This window comes from Pezoporus flaviventris, unplaced genomic scaffold, assembly GCF_033815535.1.
Source record: "Pezoporus flaviventris isolate CSIRO_AGI_PZ_B2104156 unplaced genomic scaffold, CSIRO_AGI_Pfla_v1 ptg000001l, whole genome shotgun sequence".
Classification (NCBI taxonomy): domain Eukaryota; kingdom Metazoa; phylum Chordata; class Aves; order Psittaciformes; family Psittacidae; genus Pezoporus; species Pezoporus flaviventris.
In genome coordinates this window covers 41966862-41987552 of record NW_026892549.1, presented here as the reverse complement: position 1 = coordinate 41987552, position 20691 = coordinate 41966862, and the positions used below count along the sequence as shown (strand labels likewise).

The 20691-nt window shown below is 41.9% G+C and overlaps 1 protein-coding gene across 11 annotated transcripts; it reads right to left on the bottom strand.

Moving 5' to 3' along the window:
• Positions 1 to 1622: 1622 nt before the first annotated feature.
• HNRNPA3 (heterogeneous nuclear ribonucleoprotein A3) lies at positions 1623 to 19653 on the bottom strand. Of its 11 annotated transcripts, none has more exons than XR_009743532.1 (14): positions 19160 to 19306; positions 15456 to 15567; positions 14922 to 14945; positions 10874 to 10996; positions 10637 to 10783; positions 10343 to 10553; positions 10017 to 10106; positions 9848 to 9955; positions 9657 to 9737; positions 8417 to 8563; positions 7379 to 7504; positions 7218 to 7289; positions 4073 to 4147; positions 1623 to 1939 (listed from the first exon to the last, which is right to left on the bottom strand). XR_009743532.1 is itself a non-coding variant. In XM_061454358.1 (13 exons), the coding sequence occupies exons 2-12, from the start codon at positions 15519 to 15521 to the stop codon at positions 7237 to 7239; spliced, it is 1176 nt and encodes a 391-aa protein (XP_061310342.1). In that variant the 5' UTR covers positions 15522 to 15567; positions 19160 to 19306; the 3' UTR covers positions 3578 to 4147; positions 7218 to 7236. The 11 variants fall into 11 exon arrangements, 9 of the variants coding, with proteins under 9 accessions (XP_061310342.1, XP_061310324.1, XP_061310366.1 ...); XR_009743533.1 differs by lacking the exon at positions 1623 to 1939 and adding an exon at positions 3580 to 3869 and having other exon boundaries at positions 4061 to 4147; XM_061454358.1 differs by lacking the exon at positions 1623 to 1939 and having other exon boundaries at positions 3578 to 4147.
• Between the last annotated feature and the right edge of the window lie 1038 nt (positions 19654 to 20691).

The following is a 20691-nucleotide window of genomic DNA, read 5'->3' as shown; positions in this document are numbered from 1 at the left end:
TATCTTACATTTTAGGGATGTCCTGAGTGACATACAGAACAGTGGAGTTGTGATGTGACTGTCACAGGCTGCTGTGGAAGGTCTCCTGTTCTCAGTTGCTGTGTGCTGGTGGTTGTTTTCAATGCAACTCCTTGGGCCCCTCTCACCTGAACAGCATCAACTCCTTTGCAGCCTACAACTCTTGGGTACCAGGTTTGGTTTTCACTCTATACACAGAATTTCAATTGCTGTTTTATTGTCCAGGTGGTCACAGTAGGATCATTGGAACCATTTCATTACTTTTTATTGCTCCCAAATAATTTCATTTCCAATCTTTGTCACTTGCCATTCATCTTCCTGTTAACTCATTAATTCTGAATAGCAGAGTACAGACATGCCTTTCACTTTACCTGCAACACAACCTTAGCTAACCAGAGTAAAGCAGGGGAGGAAAGCAGAGCAGTAACAACAGCTTCACCAGGAAGGGAATTCTTGCCGCAGTGCAACCTAATGCCAGGAACCACAATCCTATTGACTATCTCTTCTTTAACAGGCAAGTGTAGTGGTGAAATGCCAGTACCAGAAGTAAGCCTTTGGCACCATCAGGTGTTCCAGCCCTGACATTAAGTACTAACATTTGTGGTGCCAAAGACACTACAAAATGTAAATCCAGGTGACCCCCGCTTGCACTGTGAGGCCACTTACCTTGTTTATACTACCTGCTTGTTACCTGCCTGTCAGTCCATCCCACTGCACAGCCCTGCACATGCTCAGAATGCAAGGATATGCCTCCTGTTGGGAGCTAATGGACAATACCAGCAGCTGAAAACCTAGAGACTCGATTTGATTTGGTAAAGGACAGAGAATCTGAGGAGCTCCTGGGTTAGCACCTCCCCCCCGCCACTATTAACCAGGCTATTAAACACCTGACATCCAAGATGTTCTCTCTAGCTGCAATATACTTTAATTACAAATTGGGTATAAAACAGAGACCTCAGTAACCTCCTGCTTTTCCACTTTGTTCCTTTAGTGCTAATGCAAAAGCAAAGGACAAACAGCACCATTAGAACCAGCCTTTGCAGGAGCTGCTGTACATGTACTACCCACATGGTGAAAACCTAACACTGGGATACTTACTCCATTACCAGGATGAAAAGGGAAATGACAAAATACCTGCAGTTAATGCAGAATCCTTGTTCAAATTCCACCAGGCAAACAATCAGTCTGAAGTAACTCACACTCAGTTTAAAACAGTATTTTTTGTATCACCAGCACAGTGAACCTTGTATTCACATCAGAACACCCACATCAGCAAGGAAATACATATTCCATGTTAAATTGGGTATATGAAAAAAACATTGGATTGCAAACTATATCCTTCACTTTATTATTACTGAGGTACAGAGTATATTCCCAAAGCTGAGAGTGACTGTGATACCGCCAAGTCTAACGCATCCCAATGCTGACACCAGCTCTCCCTGTGGAGACCACTTGATCAGAACAACCATTAAAAGCAAAGCTGAGGAGTAGGGCTGAGCCACCAGTCCCAAGCTGAAAAGCTGATCCTCTAACTCAGTGTGCTGCAGCAAGTTAGGACCACTTTGTGTTCTGCACAGCACTTAAAAAAAGGTGATGTCAACACATTTTAGATGTGAGTCATTTGACAGCATACACTTTATTCTGATACAAAATGGAAATATTTAAAACAAATTTCAATCCATTATGGATTATAGTGAAAATTTAAAATTTCCATACTATTTTCAAACTTGTTTAAGCACAAGTTCTAGGATCTCAGCACACTGGCACCATTGCTCTTCAAGTCTTTGCCAGTTATTATAACATATTATTCTGTTTCCAATCTTGCGATATTATCTTCTACATGAAGGCCATTTTTCTTCTATGGAGATACTTGGGTTACTTTAAGTTCAGGACAAAGCTAATCTTAGACAGAGATGTCAACCTGTAGCACCCACAGCAGAAAAAGAACCATCCATCAGATACCCGAATTTCAGAGAGACTCAGGATCTTTCATGCTCCACAAACACCCATCAGAGACCACAGGCCGATACGTAAGTGAATATTCCACTGTGGTGAAACAGTCTGATGAAAACATATTAATGTCTTGAACACAGGAACCAAAGACAGCAAGTCAGTATATCACAAAACCAGTGCTTGAAAGAGAGGAGCATTCCCCTTCCCACATTAAGTATTTAAATGATACCAAAGTTAAGATGCTGTGTTTAATTTCAGGGTTCTATAATAACAAAATATTCATCACATCCGCATCAACCTGGGCCCCTTTTGGGGAAATACATTTTTACTTCTTGGAAGTAGCATCTGCTTTTAGATTAAGCTACAGGTTTAAACAGCAAATAACCTTCTGTAGAACTGCAGCTTAGGGACCAATGCGTCATTGACTTTACATCTCCATTTACAGCTATTTTCAGTAGCAGCCACTGCAGAAAAACCTATCCACAAAGCAGAATTCTTAACTCTTGGAAGCACCTCTTGGGCAAAGATCATGGGTTTACCTTTGACAAAGTTTATTTCTGAGCAAATTGGGGTATGAACAATTGAAATTGGGCAAATGAGTCTAAAAGGAGTGTTACAAATCGAAGTGTGGAAATAATTCTGACAGTGACCATCTAGTTCTACACGTGGTGCAAAAAAACCCCTCCAGAGCACAGAACGAGTCTGCAGCCACATAGACTCCTCTCATGCTAAGGCTGAGCTGTGCTCTACACACAGGCCTAGTAATGGGATACAAAGAGTTTTTGCTAAAACATTAAGATTCTGCTGTTAAAAACCAGGAACATTTCCCCTCTCCCCCGTGAACAGAAGCATTTGCCCTCAGCAGAGACACACTGCTGCTCTTCCCCACTTATTTGGTGCCATGTACAGGTGAGCTCACAAGGAAACCCTGCCTAGCAGAGGAAAAGCAATGGTATTCCCATCCTAGGCGTAAGACAGCAAGCTGTCAGCTTGGCAGCTCACTGCCAGCACATTATGCTGCACTAAGGAGACTGTGACCTTGCTGCACCAGATTCAAATTCTGGTTCAACCTCTGCTAAGCAAAAACGTTTCTCAACATTTGTCAAAAACACAGTCATTGTGAGGTTTCCATTAAGTAGCTCCTGATTACATGAAAATCTCAACATCAATCACCATTGTAAGTTACTTTCAAATTAATTCTAAGTTACAATGCTTTCTGGATCTTTACCAACAGCAGGTAACAAGTTTAAATACTTGAGTCAGTCTCTGAACATGCCCAAGCTCCAGGTTAAACTGAAATGCAGGGGTTCTGTTTGACTATTTTCTCAGTAACTGAAGCATAACCGATGCTAAAATAGAAACAAAACTAATGCAGACTCAAAAATTTACTGCCACGTTTAAATAGGTACTAGGCTACTCTAAATATAAAAGGAGCTAAAAATACTCCAGGCCTGTAACGACCAAAGATGCAGAAAAGGAAATACATGTTCCAAGAGTTAAGAACTGATCTGCATTAAAACAGGTTGATGAAAGATTCCCTTAATGCCATTCATCTGTGCAACACAGCTGCGCACCCAGCCACGCTTCACATGACAGCATTAAAGCCCCCTGCCTGGATGCACTGCGCAAATGCATACCCAGAGACAAGGCATGTTTACTAGGCAGGGAACTCACTGCCCTGAGCAGCGCAAAGTATCTTTACCAAGTTCCCATGAGACCTGGCGTGGACCGCTTCCCATCTTCCCTGGCTGGGTCTCTGCAGGGCACCTCTTTCCATCAAAGGGGAAACAACAGCTTCTCCCCCAGCTCCAGCCCTCCTCCCCCAAGCACCCCAGTAACTTTTACAGCACATAGTTCAAAGCGTTTCTCATTTCTCTCTTGTTGATCTCAAACGCCAGCTTTGTACCTGCCAGGAACAACAGAAGATTCTTGAATAGCAATGATGCCAGCAAGCAACCCCCACCCAGATCAGGGAGTGCTGGATGATGGATGCTGGAGTACTTGCTCCTCAGTACTTAAGGCTTTCCTTGAGGCTGGCAAAGGAAAGCCTAGAAGGAAGTAAGGGTTAAACAAGTGGTTTACTATACACTACAAATCTTACCCAGTCAGAAACCTTCAACTGAAGAGGATGTGCAAGACATTCCCCATTTTGTCAAGCAGGAGCTTCTCATTCAACCTGAAAATTAAAGAAATTACTCTTACCTTGTTCAAAAAACCCCCGCTACTCTTTATAATTCATGAAAAATTTTAAAGGCAAACCTTACCTATGCTCATTGCCCTTCCTTTCAGGTCTAAATGCTAGACCTATTGATTTTGAGTCAACTCAAGTAGCTATCACTCAAGGAGGTTCCAAAGGGTGAAGAACTCTTGCTAGACTTTCTTCGATATTTCAGCTGTGATTAGCAGATTTAACTAGCCTTTGGGAAGCTGCTCACTATCAGCACAGTATCTTATGCCTTCACTTTTCTGGAAGTTGAAGCTGTTGCTCCTGCTGCCTCGTCATTCTTTAATTATGCTGACTTCTCCATACTCAATAGGCTGCTGAAGTCCTGTCTTAAGAGTCTCCTTAGCAAGTATGGGTCAGAGGAGTACATCCTAGGTTCTTTCAAGCTGGTTAATCACTGTCCTCACGGCTTACACTTTTCCACGTTCACAGACAACATCTAAGCTACCCCACCCGCCTACAAAGCCGTCACTTACATCATCTCTTAAAAGGTTGCATACAGATCTTGTTCATAAAGTTTATTATGACACTATTGTTCAAAGTTAACATTGTTGTCACAGTACAGCTACAAGAGGCCCTGTTAAAAAGAACACTGTCAATACATTCTAAAAAATTTAGAAATACCAGATCAATTGTCAGAAGGGACATCAACCCCATCCTTGTTGTCCCTGCAACCAGGTGCAGGCCCCAGGTACAAGTCTACACGTCTTCTAAGCGTAGTAACGTACAAAGCAAGTCGGCAGTTAGGTGGCTCACTCCCTAGTGAGTTGCATTTTAGTTTTCCATGTTTTCAAACTCCAAATGGGTTGTTTAAAAAATGCCTTTATTGAAATACAGCCTCCCTCCCACCCCAAGCCCAAATTAGTATGTACAGCAACAGAAGCGTTCACTAAATCATCAATTCTTGCTTTAGCTTTAGAGATGTTTTAAAACTCCACAGAAAAGAATAAGCAGACTTTTGAAATCCAGTTTGGAGGCTACCATCTTGACACCAGTTCCTTGTTTTAACGTACTGCAGTCTAAATACACTCCAATAACAGTGTTTAAATAACATTGTTTAATTTTTTTCAAACAACACACTCATTATTCTACTACTTCTTAAAATTATAATTCATTATTAATATGACTGATGATGCCTCGAGCCATTTCATACATCTTTGCAGATTTATTCCTACACTGGAATTGCATTTACCTTATACTGCACATTGACCCAGAAGTGAGACAGGTGTAATTCCATTACCACATTGCCAAGTGTCTGAGCATTTCTTCTATTGACTGCATCCCTACTCTTCTGAATCTGAATGGACAGAAAGCACTGTCCTGGCAATGGTGGAGAGAATTGGCATCAGATGAGAAAAGGACAGGCTGCAGTGCCTTAATTTGGAGATCAGAAGTGAGAATGAGGTACAATTTCTAGCCACATGTGCTGATAAGATTTGCTACTCCAGTGCAATAAGAAAAAAAAATTGAGTTGTCACACACTATCATTCTACCTGTGGGAACTTCAGACTGTACCATTCTACATTGTGGCAAGTGTTTCTAGTCAGTAAATTACAACTAGATCGTGTTTTGTTTCACCTTCGAGCTCTCAGCTGAGCGCAGACATTCGCAAGGGCAAAGGCTTGAAAACTATACTACTCAGAGCCCGTGGTGAAGGGGCTTTTGGAACGCGTTACCTGGGACTGTCAGTGATTACACCTGTGCTACCCTTGGCTCCCAGTCAGAAGAATGTGTCCAGAAAATTGCCTAGGGTGCATGCAAGAAAGTATATAGCCATTAAGTTATTGAGGAACACACCTATTACTCTCACTATGACACCTTATTTTATCGCAACAGTGCAGTCTGGTGTGAGGGAGAGGGACCCGAGGACAAAGGGGATGAAAATTCCAAACCACCCTCCCCAAAGTATGTATAGTTTTATTGAAACAGAATCATTGTATATCCCAAGGAAACAGGCACTTGATTCCCCCCACCTTAACTTCTCGGGAATTACAATAAATATAAAGGTAAAAAGCAAGTTTCTTTTTCTCTTCACCCAAGACTTAAGCAACTGCAGTTATCCCTTGTACATCTCAAATGAGACGGGAGACAGCTTTAATGTGTCTAAAGTTGGTCTTGTTAAAATATTTATCATGCCTTATTTTCTTGAAGCGCTAGTACTAATACAGAACTACAAATTAAAAAAATATGCACAAACCAAAAAGTAATTTGAAATTTTCATTAAGGTAAAGCTTAGTTCTATAATTCACAAACACTAATTTGAGTAACTCAATCCTAGTTATACATCTAAACAAACTATAATGCAACATACAGATGTTCTCCCTCTGTATGCCTATGTAACTCATGTCAGTGACAGTTACATATATACACTGAGACTAGACCCCTTAAGACTGCAAATCAATAGGTGTTTCTATTGTTAACTTTAAATTAATACAAAATAGTAATTGAGAAAATGCATTAATCCTCTCTATTAACTAACAAGGAAACACCCTAAACTACATTTTATTTCTGTTATAGAGTTCTCTGTACTAAATGTGGAAAAACTGAACTACACAAATATTGAAAAGTTAAAAATTCCTTAATTTGTTTATTCCTGGTACCACTACCACAATTTACAGGGCAATATACCTGATGTAATGGGAAAATAAAAAGAAAAAAGAAAGACAAAGCTACAACAGATAAAGACCTCAGGAATGTACATCTAATCGACACTACATTGCATTAATCAATAGCTGCACTTTTTGCAAACTGTGGCTATGACAGTCCTGAACAAGAAGGGTTTCCTGTTTAAGCTGCAGTAACTTTTCTGACTATGGATCATCGCTCCTTCTGTGGCAGATTTTACAGTTCCTCTAATGCATTTGGGACGACTGTCTCAAAGTAACCTGCAGCTTTCCTGACAACTCCTCGCTCTCTCTCCTGCTAAGAACTGTAGCCTGTTGAATACAGGATAAGAAAATTATTACTCTCAGTGAACAGTTGTACATAATTAATCATCATTAGAAATATGCATTACACCTACCCTTTTTCTGGTAGCATTTTTAGAATCTTCTACCACCATAGCCCCCACTTCCACTTCCAGATCCATAACCACCTACAAAAAACAGGGTGTATATTTAAGTACAAGAAAGCCAAGAAACTTTAACTAGAAAAAAAATATTGTTTGTATAAAATCATATTTACCACCATAGGGACTGCCTGAACTTCTGCCACCAAAGCTGCCACCACCTTTCATGGGACCATAGTTGGACTGCTGCTGTCCACTGTAATTGCCAAAATCATTGTAGTTTCCACTTCCACCATAATTACCTGAAACAAATATAGATTTATAAAGCCATTTCTGTTCAACACTTAGGATATGAAGCTTGCCGAATTACGACACCCAATGTTAATTTAATAATTTAAAACCAACCCATTTCTGTTCGACACTTAGGATATGAAGCTTGCCGAATTATGACACCCAATGTTAATTCTAATAATTTAAAACCATTAAAAATAGAATTGTAAGCATTTTGCACACTCCCTCTACTTGCAATGCACAAACGACAGAAAACCTCTTAGCATTTTGAAGATTAGAAACTGGTACTTCACTGGAAATGAAAAACATCATGATACTAGAAAATTTATAGATTTGAGTAGGCAATCTGAAGTCAACACAACAGACCAAATTTAAGGCCTCCAAACTTACAGAAGGACGTGAGTTTCACCGTCATTCTTCCACTGCCCAACTCCTTGTATGTATGACAATAATGTAAAGTACACTGAATTTATTTGCTCCATTGAGTGACAGAACCACAAAAGCCATGCTGAATATACACATCAGAGGGTATAATGAAGTATGCATATTCTGCACCTTAAATCCCCACACTTGGGGCAAACAATTAAAAAGCTTATATAAACTTATAGTCCTCACAAGGAAGATGCCATCTACACAATGTGAACTGGTATCTGACAGCAATGACATTCTTCAAACGGTCAAAAGCCTCAAAATTCTCCTACTCTACATAGATTTACAGTTGCTGCTTTTTGCAAAGTAAGTTCCAGGCAAAACAATGTATAGAGTATATCAAAGCTGATTCAGATGGAAAAGAACTTTCCTTATGTAACATAGTATTCTACATTAAGATCTCACGGTACAACTCATTTTAAGCAGTATCACACTCAAGACACTATACAACTCAGACATGTCTGAAAAACATCTAATGAAAACTGGCATCTTACCACCACCGAAATTTCCTCCTTCATTGTAGCCATCATAACCTCCTCCTCCACCTCCATATCCACCACCTGGGTTTCCATATCCTGGTCCGCCGCCACCACCATAACCTCCTCTGCTGCCATAGCCAGGACCCCCTCCATAGTTTCCCCCTTGGAATAAAAGAATCAAATTGAACACACCAAAGCTAAACTGGTGAGGAAATGTCCATTTAAAAACAAAACAAAAACCAAATACTGAGTAAGATTGTCTCCTCCCAGTGCTTTCCCTGTATTATATTAATTGCAGTTTTATCACCTATCTAAACTATTTAACCCAAACAAAGAAACCCCATTCATTTATGTACACACTTGAGAAAGGCTACTCAGTTCATTCTGGCTCACAGAAAATACAGACAGGCTGCTACCACCACTCCCCCCACTACCTGCACTAACTGCCTCTTTACACAAATGGCTTTGTCAGTACTGTGTACCATCCTCTCTATTCCTCTGAATTAAAACGTCTCATGAAGGATAGGTCCTCAGAAGAATTCTTGTTCACAGTTTTTATCTAGGCCTACAGCTTTATTTACATGTGTGTCAAAGCTACTGAAAATTCTTTTTTTCTAATCGCATAAAGCGTATCTGAAAGACTTGGTATTCCAGAGGCTGACCTGGTCTCTGACATTTTGATGGAGTAATCCCAAACTGGAAAATAGTTCCAAAGAACTCAACATAACTATATTTATCTGCTTATAGATTCAGGACATATAATCACATGCTACTTCCCCAACTTGTGCACGCCCTCCCCCCCCCCCCCCAAACCCCACTACTTCCACAGCCGTTTGGTAATTGCCACAGTTCTCTTCAGATGTATTTTGGATACTCATTCAAACTTAACCATAAAAGACGACACTACTGAGCCACGAGAAGTCTTACAGTTGGTTGAAGATATTTCTCTTATAGCAGATCACTGCTTTATTCAGTTTTAGTCATCTCAGCTGACAGCAGAATCTTCATTTAGTTCTCAATTATCATGAACAGCTGCTGCATGAACTTTTAAATAACCTCATGTCACAAGGTAAATACAGAGGTGGGTTTTTTTCTCCACCCATAATTTTGTGGGGAAAAAGAAACCCTTTAACTCTTCACAGCTCTACAATGTAGAAACATTATTATCAAAGCAGACTTTGTTTTCAAAGCGAAGGCAAGACTTACAGCTATCTATAACATTTGGGAGGGAAGAGGGAATGAACAGTACACTTACCATCACCAAATCCATTGTATCCGTCACCACCCCCAAAGCTTCCTCTGCTCCCACCACCGCCACCACCACCCCCATAGCCTCCTGGAACACAAAACAGATAATTTTCCTGAACACACATCCAGTGTTTAAGTCAACTGACACAGGAAATAAAAATAGGAATCCCCTTCTGTATAAGTATTCCAGGTATTTACCTCTTCCACCAAAGTTTCCTCCTCTGCCAAAGTTCCCTCCACCGCCTCCAAAGTTTCCTCGACCCATGAAGTTGCCTGAGCCACCCCCACGACCTACAAAATATTTTACTTCAATTACATTAATTGAAAACCAGCTCCATACAATACCAATGTACAACTCCAAACTCACCTCTCTGAGAGCTAGCAGTCTGCATCTCTTGTTTTGAGAGTGCTTTTTTCACTTCACAGTTATGTCCATTTATAGTATGGTATTTCTGAACTAGAGAAAAATGTGAAATAGGACAGTTAGAAAATAAAATCATTGAAAGCAATACGCTGTAAAACTGTCACAGAAAGGCACAATCACACTTTTAAAAGGAACATTAAATCTATCCCTTCTTTTACAATAGTAAAACAGTTGATTATGCCAACAGCTTACATTCTACACACCACTCCTCTGAAATCTCATGTTACACTTTTATCCTGCAAGTCATTTCTCACTGAAGAGCTACATACCAACAATTTTATCAACTGTATCATGATCATCAAAAGTTACAAAAGCGAAGCCTCTCTTCTTTCCGCTTTGCCTGTCTTCCATGACTTCTATGGTTTCAATCTTGCCGTACTTTTCAAAGTACTCCCTTAAATTATATTCTTCTGTGTCTTCTTTAATTCCACCAACAAATATTTTCTTTACTGTGAGATGTGCCCCAGGCTTCACAGAATCCTACAACACCAAAAACTCCATTCAGTGTTTTAAATTATTAGGTAAAGATTAGGAAATTAGGTTAACTTAAACACTTAACTTACCTCCCTTGAAACCGCTCTCTTTGGTTCAACCACGCGTCCATCAACCTTATGAGGCCGAGCGCTCATGGCAGCATCCACCTCCTCCACACAAGAATAAGTCACAAAGCCAAAGCCTCTGGAACGTTTTGTTTGGGGGTCTCTCATCACCTGCAAAAAATATAGGGGGTGCTCTGCATTTCTGTGCTAGATTAAGCACCTCGATCCTTCAAAAGCACAAACTAGTATTTGACACTTTACCACACAGTCCGTGAGTGTGCCCCATTTTTCAAAGTGCTCTCTCAAGCTATCATCTGTTGTTTCAAAGCTCAGACCTCCAATGAACAGCTTTCTCAACTGCTCTGGCTCCTTTGGCTCATGGCCCTACAAAATCAAAAATCAGAAATGTATTTTGACTATAAACCAGAGTTAAAATTTCACAGAATTACAAAAAAATTATCCGTGCACATTATACTACAAATAGGTGGAATACATTTACATAAAAACAATGACTTCTAATGGGTTCAGACAGCAGTATAGTAAGCATAATGAGGTGTGATTTTAATTAAAACACTAACTAACTAAGTGCTCCAATGCACACATCAGTAAAGAGATTTCAATACACCAAATAATTTGGTCTCTCCCCACTGCCCCAGGAGTATGTTCATTTTACGACTATCTTATGTTGTTGCGTATCACTCTGTAGGGATTAGCAATGAAGCACTGCTAGGTAAAAGGAGGTTCTAACACTTTACGAAGCATATTCGTGAGGAACTATAAAAAAAAATTTAAGAACACCATGTGAAAGAAAAAGGGTTATCATCCAGAGTGTCCAGTCCTTCAGGATATCCTTTGTGAAAGGTTATTTTTACGCATTATGAAAAAATTTATCCATTTTTAATTCCTTAAAATTGTAAATTTTCTAGTCTGATGATTTTGTAAGTTGTATGGATGCAAGCAAGAAAGCAGAAGTACATGTGCAGTTTTCAGTGTTATGGGAAATACCTCTCAAATGTGACTCAACGAGGACTTATGTCTTACAGACAAATGATGTCCTGAGTAATGACCAATCAATGACCAGTAGTGGATACAACTACTGCAATAAGACTGGTACCTTAACAAGCATAATAAACCAAACAAGTATAATTGAAGCTCTTGAGAATATCACCCAAATACGACCAGCCACTTCATAAAATGTGCTATTTTAAAAGCCCAGTTTTATACATCATAATCAAAGTGGGCTTACAAGCATGTTAGTGTTTCTGATCTTTCAGTGTTGCATGAGGGCTTTTTTTTAGTTAGGCCAGGAATACCCTCATACACTTGACTGGAGTTTATGAAAAATTACTTTATAGATTTCTCCCATCCCCAAGACAGAAAAGGCTTATGAAAAGCCACCAGATTAAAATATTATTTAGCCAGCTGGTAGTTGTATGTATGTAAAACACTGCACAAGGTGCAGGCCAACTACACTGCTGGCTAGATACACTGCATATGACTTTAATTCCGCAGCATGAATGTATAATAAGTTTCAGCATTTCTGCTGCAGTGGGTTAACTCAGTCCAGATGCAGCATTAGCCTGAATGCTGAACTACATAAAAGTAGCCAGACTGCTACATGTAGATGCGTTGCTTCAAACCCGAAGGTGAAATTCTTTAAGCTCTGCCACAGTTTAAATACAGGGGGGTGGGTTTTCTAGGGTTGGCCAGAAAAGTGTATGTCCCTTTGAGTGCAACACAACCACCCTGAAGAGTAATGAATATTATGAAGCAGTGTATGGCAAAATACAATTTCTGAACTATATACTGCTTTAGGAAACACTTGGTTTATGATGTTCCACTTGCAATACAGGAAATAATGCCCAAGATTATGAAAAGCTGGCTGGGAAGTAACCCCTGACCTTATTCCTATGGAACTTCGTACAGAAGAGCACCAGCATTCTCAGTAACAACTTTCTATTTAAGGCAGTAACTCTGTAACTACAGGAATATTATATAAATAATTGACACTGAATGGTCCTGTGACTACAAAGTAAAGCTTCTTTTCTACTGTCTTCCAAGTGGTCTGGACTACAGAAGTATAATTTAAAAAATATCTCTTCCAACTATATGTTAACTTAAAACCTTACAGAGTAACACATCTACTGTATATAGAAGCATGCTTTAAGTAAAATACTGTTTTCTGTTGCTAATTGCATTGTTTGGGCTTTTTATCTATTGACAGTACTTCATTTTTATCTAGGTTATCTTAAAGCTGGGACTATTAAGCGTTTCAAACTCTCCTACACAGTAAAGAAAATCTATATTGTGAAACTGCAGAGTCTGGACTCATCCAAAGCCAGAAGCCTTATGAGGCAAAACTAGAGAGACTTTCTGCAGTTCTCTGGCACCCCCTCCAGGCTATGGGGCTTTCAATTAGCAACTCTGACTGCTTTTGCCTTAACAGAATAACCAAAAAACTCTTCAGGTCACTCTTGAAAGGAAAAGTGAAGGTTTTTTCTGCTTATTTTTATTATATGCATGTGAACTGCCATTTCATATGGGAGAAGTAACATCTGCTGTTACAGCTTCTTTATCAGAGAGAAATTAGCCCCAGAACACACCTATTGTCATAAGAACTGTTCACAGACACAAAAGGCAACATTTTCTTACAGCATTAATTGGGTTTCCTTTTTTTTTCAGGTAGCTTGTTCTTACTGGGGATAAGCATCTCTAGAATTTTCCAAGCACTGTTCTCTATCACACACGACATTGTTTCTCAGTCCTTCTCTGCTGAAGTTGGTTTTAACAGCAATCTCTTGTGGGCAGCAAACCTTGCACAAGACATCTTTCCCTTCCTCCCTAGTCTATCTACCATAGTACTTCAACAAGACCAGCAGGGTCCCGCCTACTCAGCTGATACTGTGGGGCAGCATGCCATTCTGCAGTGCTCCTTCAGTTGTGGGGGGGGGGAAGCGGGGGAAGGAGGAGGGGTAGCAATAAGAATGCCCAGCTTGCCTGCAGCCAGCAAGCAGCTTTGTTTCTCTCCCTAAGGTGTTTAAGTGGCTCCCCAAACATATTAATGGGCTCTGAGGAGGCCGGGAACTTCCTCTCCAGCTGTGATTACTGACTTCCTCACTCAGGCCAAAGCTCTGAGCGGCACCGACTGCCTCCATTTTGTGAGCGATCTCATCTTCTCCACCCTCAATATGGAGCCGGAGGGCGGGGCTCACAGGAGCAGGAAGGCGCATACAGCAGCGCTCACCCCACCACCCGCAGTAGTGCCATGGAAGTGTCCTGCCGCCAAGGCTGGGGTCCGGGAGCAGGGCAGGGAGAAACGGGGGTGCCGTGAGCTCACCCTTTGTCACCATCAGAACTGAACTTGTGGCTCCTGTGTCCTACCTAAAGGCCCAAACACTCAGCACAGCCTAACTAAGCCTTTCTCGTAAGAGGAAGAAAAAATGGCAACTGTTCCCCCTCCCCCATGTAAATCCTAATCTTTGCAGAAGTGACAACACTGCTGCAGACAAGTCTGCTATACGCTTAACTTCCATATGTCCAGGGTTTTGAACAGCCTTTTAGAACTAGTATTTCTCTCTAATGGCACTGTTTTGAAGTGGACTGTACCTCTGTGAACACCAGCAAGTGCCCACAAAGTGCCTGGCATCACACCTACACTCATCTGCAGGTAGACCTGTAAGACGAGACTGCTCCACCCCCCCGCTAGCCCAATCCTAGATTGCCTCCCTAAATGGGAAAGCCTACAGAGAACTGGGAACTCACCAGCTTTCCCTGTGAAGTATTTTCCCTAGGAACTGAATAGCTTTTAAGTACATTCCAGGGCAAGCTACTTTTCCAAACTGTAAGAGCTCATTCAGTAGGCAACTGAGTGACCCCAGTTACATTCTATCCAAAGTCCAAAGCAGTGAGACAGTTGCAACATTTCTTCCAGAAGGACTTTACACACCATACTTCAATACAAAAATAACCAAACGCTACCAGATACATGCAACTCAGACAAGATTTGTTCTTAATTGAAGTGCACAGGCCCTCCCACATTGCAGTATGTATCATTCCCAAAAAAGTTGAACTAGCTAAAATATTCAGGCACCCTGGAAAAGTAATGTTAGAAAGCAAACAAGTCAAAAGAAACAACCAGAAAATGTCTCAGTTATAAGCTATATAAGAATCTTAAATACCCTCTTTGCTGTCAAGTTTATTGTCTAAAGGGTATCAAGACTTTCCCCCCCTCCCACTTCCACACCCTGCCCCACAGTAACTAGCTCCCATCCTCCCAGAACAGCCCCAACATCTTCTCTATACTACGCACCTTATTCAGTCTACGGTATTTCTGCTAGAAGCAAAAGAAAACAGTTATTTTTACTTAGTACAGCCTCACTTTCATTTGCAGTGACTATAAGGCAACCATTTTTAATTGAAAAAAAAAAAAAGATTAAAAAAAAGATAAAAAAGGAAAGAAAGAACCTGTCTTCATTCCCACCAAAACCAGCATTTTGAAGATAGGAAGGAATCAAGTTCCTGCTGATACTCTGAGGATACATGAATTTCTTAATAACTACACCTTGCTTTTATCACAAACATACATTTAATCAATTTTGTCAGAACAGAAAAACTATAAAAGCAAAATTTCCCCACTATGCTTAACACCCCACCCCTTAAAATTGTATGTAATACACTGCAACTTAAAGTTACTCCGTCAGTACAGGGATGAAGAACGTAGGGAAAAAAAAAACTATGAATTAATACATCAGATAGAAATGGTTAAGTTGTGGGTCTTCTCATTTTTCCCCCTTAAAGCTACATTTATATTAAAAAAAACAACAAAAACCAACAATCCTCTCACCTGTGAGGATCGTCTTCCTTTCCTCTTGTAGTCTTCCACCTCTCTCTCTTCCTTAAGAGCAGCCATTTTGGAGGGGTACTCTAACTCAGCCTTTCTTTTAGCTCTAGGAAACCTAGAAAACAGGTTGGATAAGTCAGTACTTACCCCGATTCCTGTGAAGCAGGGCCTTCTCTGGCTGCAGTGCATGGGTGTGGCTTTACAGGTGGAAACAGGTGAGGGGGGAAACAGAAAAAACCTTAAGAATTCAAAAGGGGAGAGTGAAAATCCTGCCTATTTTGCTCACAATTAAGAAGAGCTGCAGAAGGAACATTTGCTATCCTAGTAAAAGCTTTTTACAACTGCTGGAATAACTAGGTACAAACTAATGCTAGAATTGGTAGAAAACAGCCTATGTTGATTGCCATCTTTCATAACTATTAACTGGTAAAGGGCAAGCAAATCCCACTTTTTGTACCCAAACTTGTTGCATAAATTCTACTTCCGTAGATCTTAAACCACAAAATGCCTAACATTTTGCAAATATCATTTATTAAAAGTTCTTATGTGTAACCTACTGCATCTGGTTATCCAGCAGCCTGGAAATCTAGAGGATGTGTTAAATGTTTTCTGTATTGAAAAATACCTTCCACTAACACCACTGCAAGAATCCCTTACTGATTCTACTCTTGCAACATCATGAATGTTAACAGTTGATCCTCAGCAATCTGTAGCACTAGTCATCTGCATTACTTTTCCTTCCAAGTGATGTATTTGATTACTACCCTATACTCTACTTACATTCCAAACTTTTTACAATAACCATTAACAAAGTCATATACATATTATTATAAAAATCAAGTATTTCACAAGTTCAGTGAATGAACGCATAGATAAACATTCAAACTAACAAAAAACATATTCCCTTTAGCCTTTATTTCAAGTTTTCTGAGATCAGTAAGTTATTTCTTACAATAATGCATTAGTATCTTTGGCTACAACTCCACACAACTTTGGATGGTTCTTGAAATTTTATTACAGTAGCCAAAATACAATAACTAATACGTTTCTGTAAAATTACACTTGTGCTACATCAAAAACATTGGTATTTACAAGATTAGGTGTATTTCTGTGGCAAGTTTTGTTTGTTTGAAGAAAGTTTTATTCCTGCAAACACTGCATAGGGCAAGGCATGCAGATGCCTGCTAATCACCAACACGTACTGTTATTCAGAGTGGAAATTATTTAATGTAATTCCATGCTAAAATCCAGCTTCAAATTAAACTCAACTGTGAAATCATGAGTACCATGATTTACTGCACTAACAATTTTAACTGATTATGTAACATCGAAGTGTTTGTATTACCTTCAGTTCCGCTTTACACCATGCTAAACCTGCTCCTGAAATCCTTTAAATCAAACATCAGTTTGACTTAAGAGATATTACACACAGGACACTGTGTTTCAACTGAGCTGTTCAATTCCTGAAGTCATACAGGAGAGGTATGAAACAGCACATTAACAGTTCAAGAGCTTTTTTAAAAAAAGTAGCTGTGTGGCAAAATAAAACTTCGGGAATTGTTAGGCAGGAAAGGGTTATGCTTAAGTAATGAAAAGTATGCAGTCCCCCTCTGATCTTGTCACCTGCTGCTTTCCCCAAGGAGGCTCCATGCCAGCCACCTTAAAGCTATCCGACATGTCACTCCCATGATGGCCTCTCAAGGCCAGGATGGTCAAAACAGAACTGTCTCCTTGCTATTGCACACTATCAACTGAAGTGGAACACAGCCCTGGTCAGCCCTATTCCTACTTCGCTTCATAGAATGTTGCTAAGAAGAGCTGTCAGTATCAGTTTTTCTACACTTAGCAAAATATTCAACTCTAAATAAAAATAATCAGAACACTTACCAGCTGAGTTAAACTAGCCTTGAAAAGGTTGTATACTACAACATAGCTACAAAACCGAAAGTGATCTCAGAACAAACCTGTTATAATGAGAAAAAAGTCAGTAGGAGATGCTTCATCACTCAAATGAACTTACAGTACTACTGTACCTCCTACAGGGACAAAAAGTTAACAGAAGCAAGATAAACATCCAGCTTGGGAATGTCTACCTGTTAGAGAATACTATGGAGATGTACTGGTCTTTTCTCCAAATAATTACAGTTGGACCTAACATGCATACACTGTATCATGCCAAACCTAAGAGTTAAAGCAGCAAAATAACAGATTTCCAGCTCTAAGTGCATTGGCAATTTATTCCCAAAGCTAACAGTAACGTCTACTGGGAGAAAAAGCAAGAAGATACTAGCTTAATAACTTGGGTGATGGGTTTCCAAGCTTTACTGAAGCTTGTTCAAATGCTTTGAATGCATTATCCCCCCCAGTTGTCAAGCTATTCAACAACCCTGAAGCAGTGAAAACAATTGCTTATATGGAAAGGTTATTTTTAGCTGTTTTGCTACGGGATCCAGTTTCTTGTCTGCTTTTAATGTAGGTACAGAAACTACTGTGACCTGTTGGTTTCTCTGTTCTGAATTTTGTAAGATTTCTGCCTGCAGTGAAGGGGGTCAAAATAAAAAAGCCACACACAAAACCTGCACCATTTTTGCTCACCGTACTCTATTTGAGGAAAAAAAAAAAAAAAGAAAAAAAACCAACCTTCTGTTAAGAGGAGGAAAGAAAAGCAACGGGGAATAATCATGAGCGTATTTCCCTCCACGCAGGGTGTGGGTGACTGCCCGAGCGCACGTTTTATCTCGACTTCATTCAAGCTGTGGAAAATTTGAACCAAGGTTTTTGCAGGACTGCTTCTTCGTGGTTCCCACCAGAATCATGGCGGGAGTGTCACGGCCGAGTGTCACGGCCCTTATTGCACGTGTGGTTGGGGGAAGAGAAATGGAAGTGGAGAGCGCTTCGCAGTATACCTTCTCCTACCTCCCCGGCCAGCAAAAGCTCGCTACACGCGCTAGCCCCCACGGGAATGGAATGAGGGGACAAGGGCAGCGGGGAGCTGCTGCAACGTGTACCAGCATTCCTCAGCGAGAAGCACGAACACAACGCTTTAAAAGTCCGTTCCCAGGAAAATTTGTGGTATAATACACCTATCGAACTACTCCAGGTAGCTTACACGGGAAGAGGTGGGGGGGGGTTAGGGAGAACAGAACAATGACACACACATGGCATGGGCCTCAGTTCTCTCCACTCTCGCTCGAACCTGCACCCAAGTATTTCGGTGTTCCCCAGAATAGCTGAGGGCGCCTCTGTTACCCAGAGCTCTGTGCCAAGCAGAAGGCCAGGCCTCCCCTAGCCGCACGCTGGAAGCAGCGAAATGGCGGCCGCAGCCGCTGTGCCCGAGGGGCCCATAGCGGAAGCGCAGCCTCTCCCGCATCCTCCCTCTTCCTGCCAGCAGCCGCCATTGCAGTCTAATGCGCCGTGTCTCAGGGGAAATGAGGTCTGGAAGACGGCAGAAACGCTACAAAGAGGCGGCGACCGCTCCGGTACACCAGCCGGAACTGCGAGGGGCACCATTACGTGCCTCCCCCTCCCCATTACTCCCCCTTCCCGCCCGGGGGCTCTGTCGGGAGAATTGAAGCAGCTCTACCTCCGCGGGGGAGATGGAGGAGTAAGGGACCAGCGGTAGGAAAGGAGGCCGCTTTACGTCGCCTTCCACCCCTGCCTCAGCTGAGGCTCACGAGCCCCGCTCCCTCCACGCGGCGGGTAGTTACCTCCATTTTGTGATCAAGCTCGCCCGCTTCAGAACCAATATGGAGCCAAGAAGGGGAGGAGGGGGAGGGGAGAAAGAGAAGCCACGTGACGGGAAGGCGGGCTCCGGGCACCGCGCGACACCGTGGATGCGGGGGGAGGGAGGGCTGGGCCGAGAACAGCGCGCGCGCAACGACCGTTACCGCTTTCTCCTCAGAGGCGGCCGCCCCTCCCCATCCCCCCCCGCCAGCCCTGGGCCGCACTACGGCGGGGCGGCCCTTTCCCCTCCCCCGAGCGGGTAGAAAAGGACGGGAGCGAGTGCAGCCGGAGCGGAGGAGGGAAGGTGCAGGAGGTAGGGTAGCAGAGGTGAGCAAAGAAGATAAGATATAACCGTGCCGGCGTTCAGCTCAAGCGCCTTCCCGCCCTCGTCGGTTCCACGCCAGCAGCCGGCCCCGCTCACCCACCGCCGACCCGCTGTGGGAGTAGCCGTTCCTAGCGCGCAGCCGCGAGTAGCGCGCGCAGGCGGACTCCGCCTCTCCTCGCCACGTAACACCGCTCGCTGATCCCGCCCCACCCCTCATCCGCTTCGAGAGCCGCGCATGCGTGTCAGCGCGTCCGTCGCCCGCTGTGGGGGCGTGTGTGGCTGCTGAGGGGGGAGGGAATGAGGGGATGTCGGGTCGCTGGTCTGACGGGACAAAAGCACTCGTAGGAAAGGGAAGAAAAGACAAGTGAAGGAGTGAGATGCTTACAGAGGACTCCTTCAGGGGTGTCAGGGTTTACTTGAGGCGCCCAGGCTCTTTTCGGCGAAGTTGCTTGTTTCCACGTACTGTTTTTGTTCTGGAGACGCTGCAAAGAGACAACTCAAACGATTTGCTTTTCAGACGCTGTTCAGCACTCACCCTTTGAAAGGGTAGGTTAGTGTATTTATGGTTGAGCACCAAAACAAATAACAAGCAGTCCGTTTCATGAACCTCTGTGTCTTCTCCAGCAGAGGCGTTGCCTGTATCTTTTAATGGCGTTTGTCGCCATGAACTAGCAGAGACTTCAAAAGAGAGGGTGTCCTGCAGTCATTCTGCCCAGAATAAAGCATAGTTAAGTGCATACATAACAACTTTTTCCTTATCTGGGAAATGAAATCGGGGGTGGGGGGGGGTGGGGGGGGGGTGGGAGAGAAGACATAAAACCCTACCCTTAAAGTCAGAAGTTTCTTCAGACTTGGTTAACTATTCTCTCACAGTACCAGCAGCTATTTCAGTATGATAAACCTAACCTAGACAGAAAGTGTTGGCAGTGACCACGTTTAAAAATACCTTTATGCTCTACAAAGGGTAAACCAGTTGATACGGTTTACTGAAAGGTTTGTACGTGTGTACCGAAGCATGTGAAATGCTTGACCAAAAGGCTTATGAATCACTGGAACTTTAGTATTAGGTGCTAATTTCAGTTCTTTATGTCTTTACCCTGCAGTTCATACACAAAAAATCTCCAAAGCAACAACAAAAACCAGGAAAGGAAAATGTAATCTTTGCGTTTCATATTAGCATCTTTCATTTAT

Bases quoted from the DNA above. Each gene is read 5' to 3' on its own strand.
- HNRNPA3 (XM_061454340.1), bottom strand. From the start codon at position 15,521: ATGGCTGCTCTTAAGGAAGAGAGAGAGGTGGAAGACTACAAGAGGAAA. The intron at 10,107-10,342 runs GTATGTAGCTCT...ATTTTTCTCTAG, and splicing joins TACAGTTGATAAAATTGTTG to TTCAGAAATACCATACTATA. The intron at 8,564-9,656 runs GTAAGTGTACTG...TTTTATTCCAAG, and splicing joins ATACAATGGATTTGGTGATG to GGGGAAACTATGGAGGGGGT.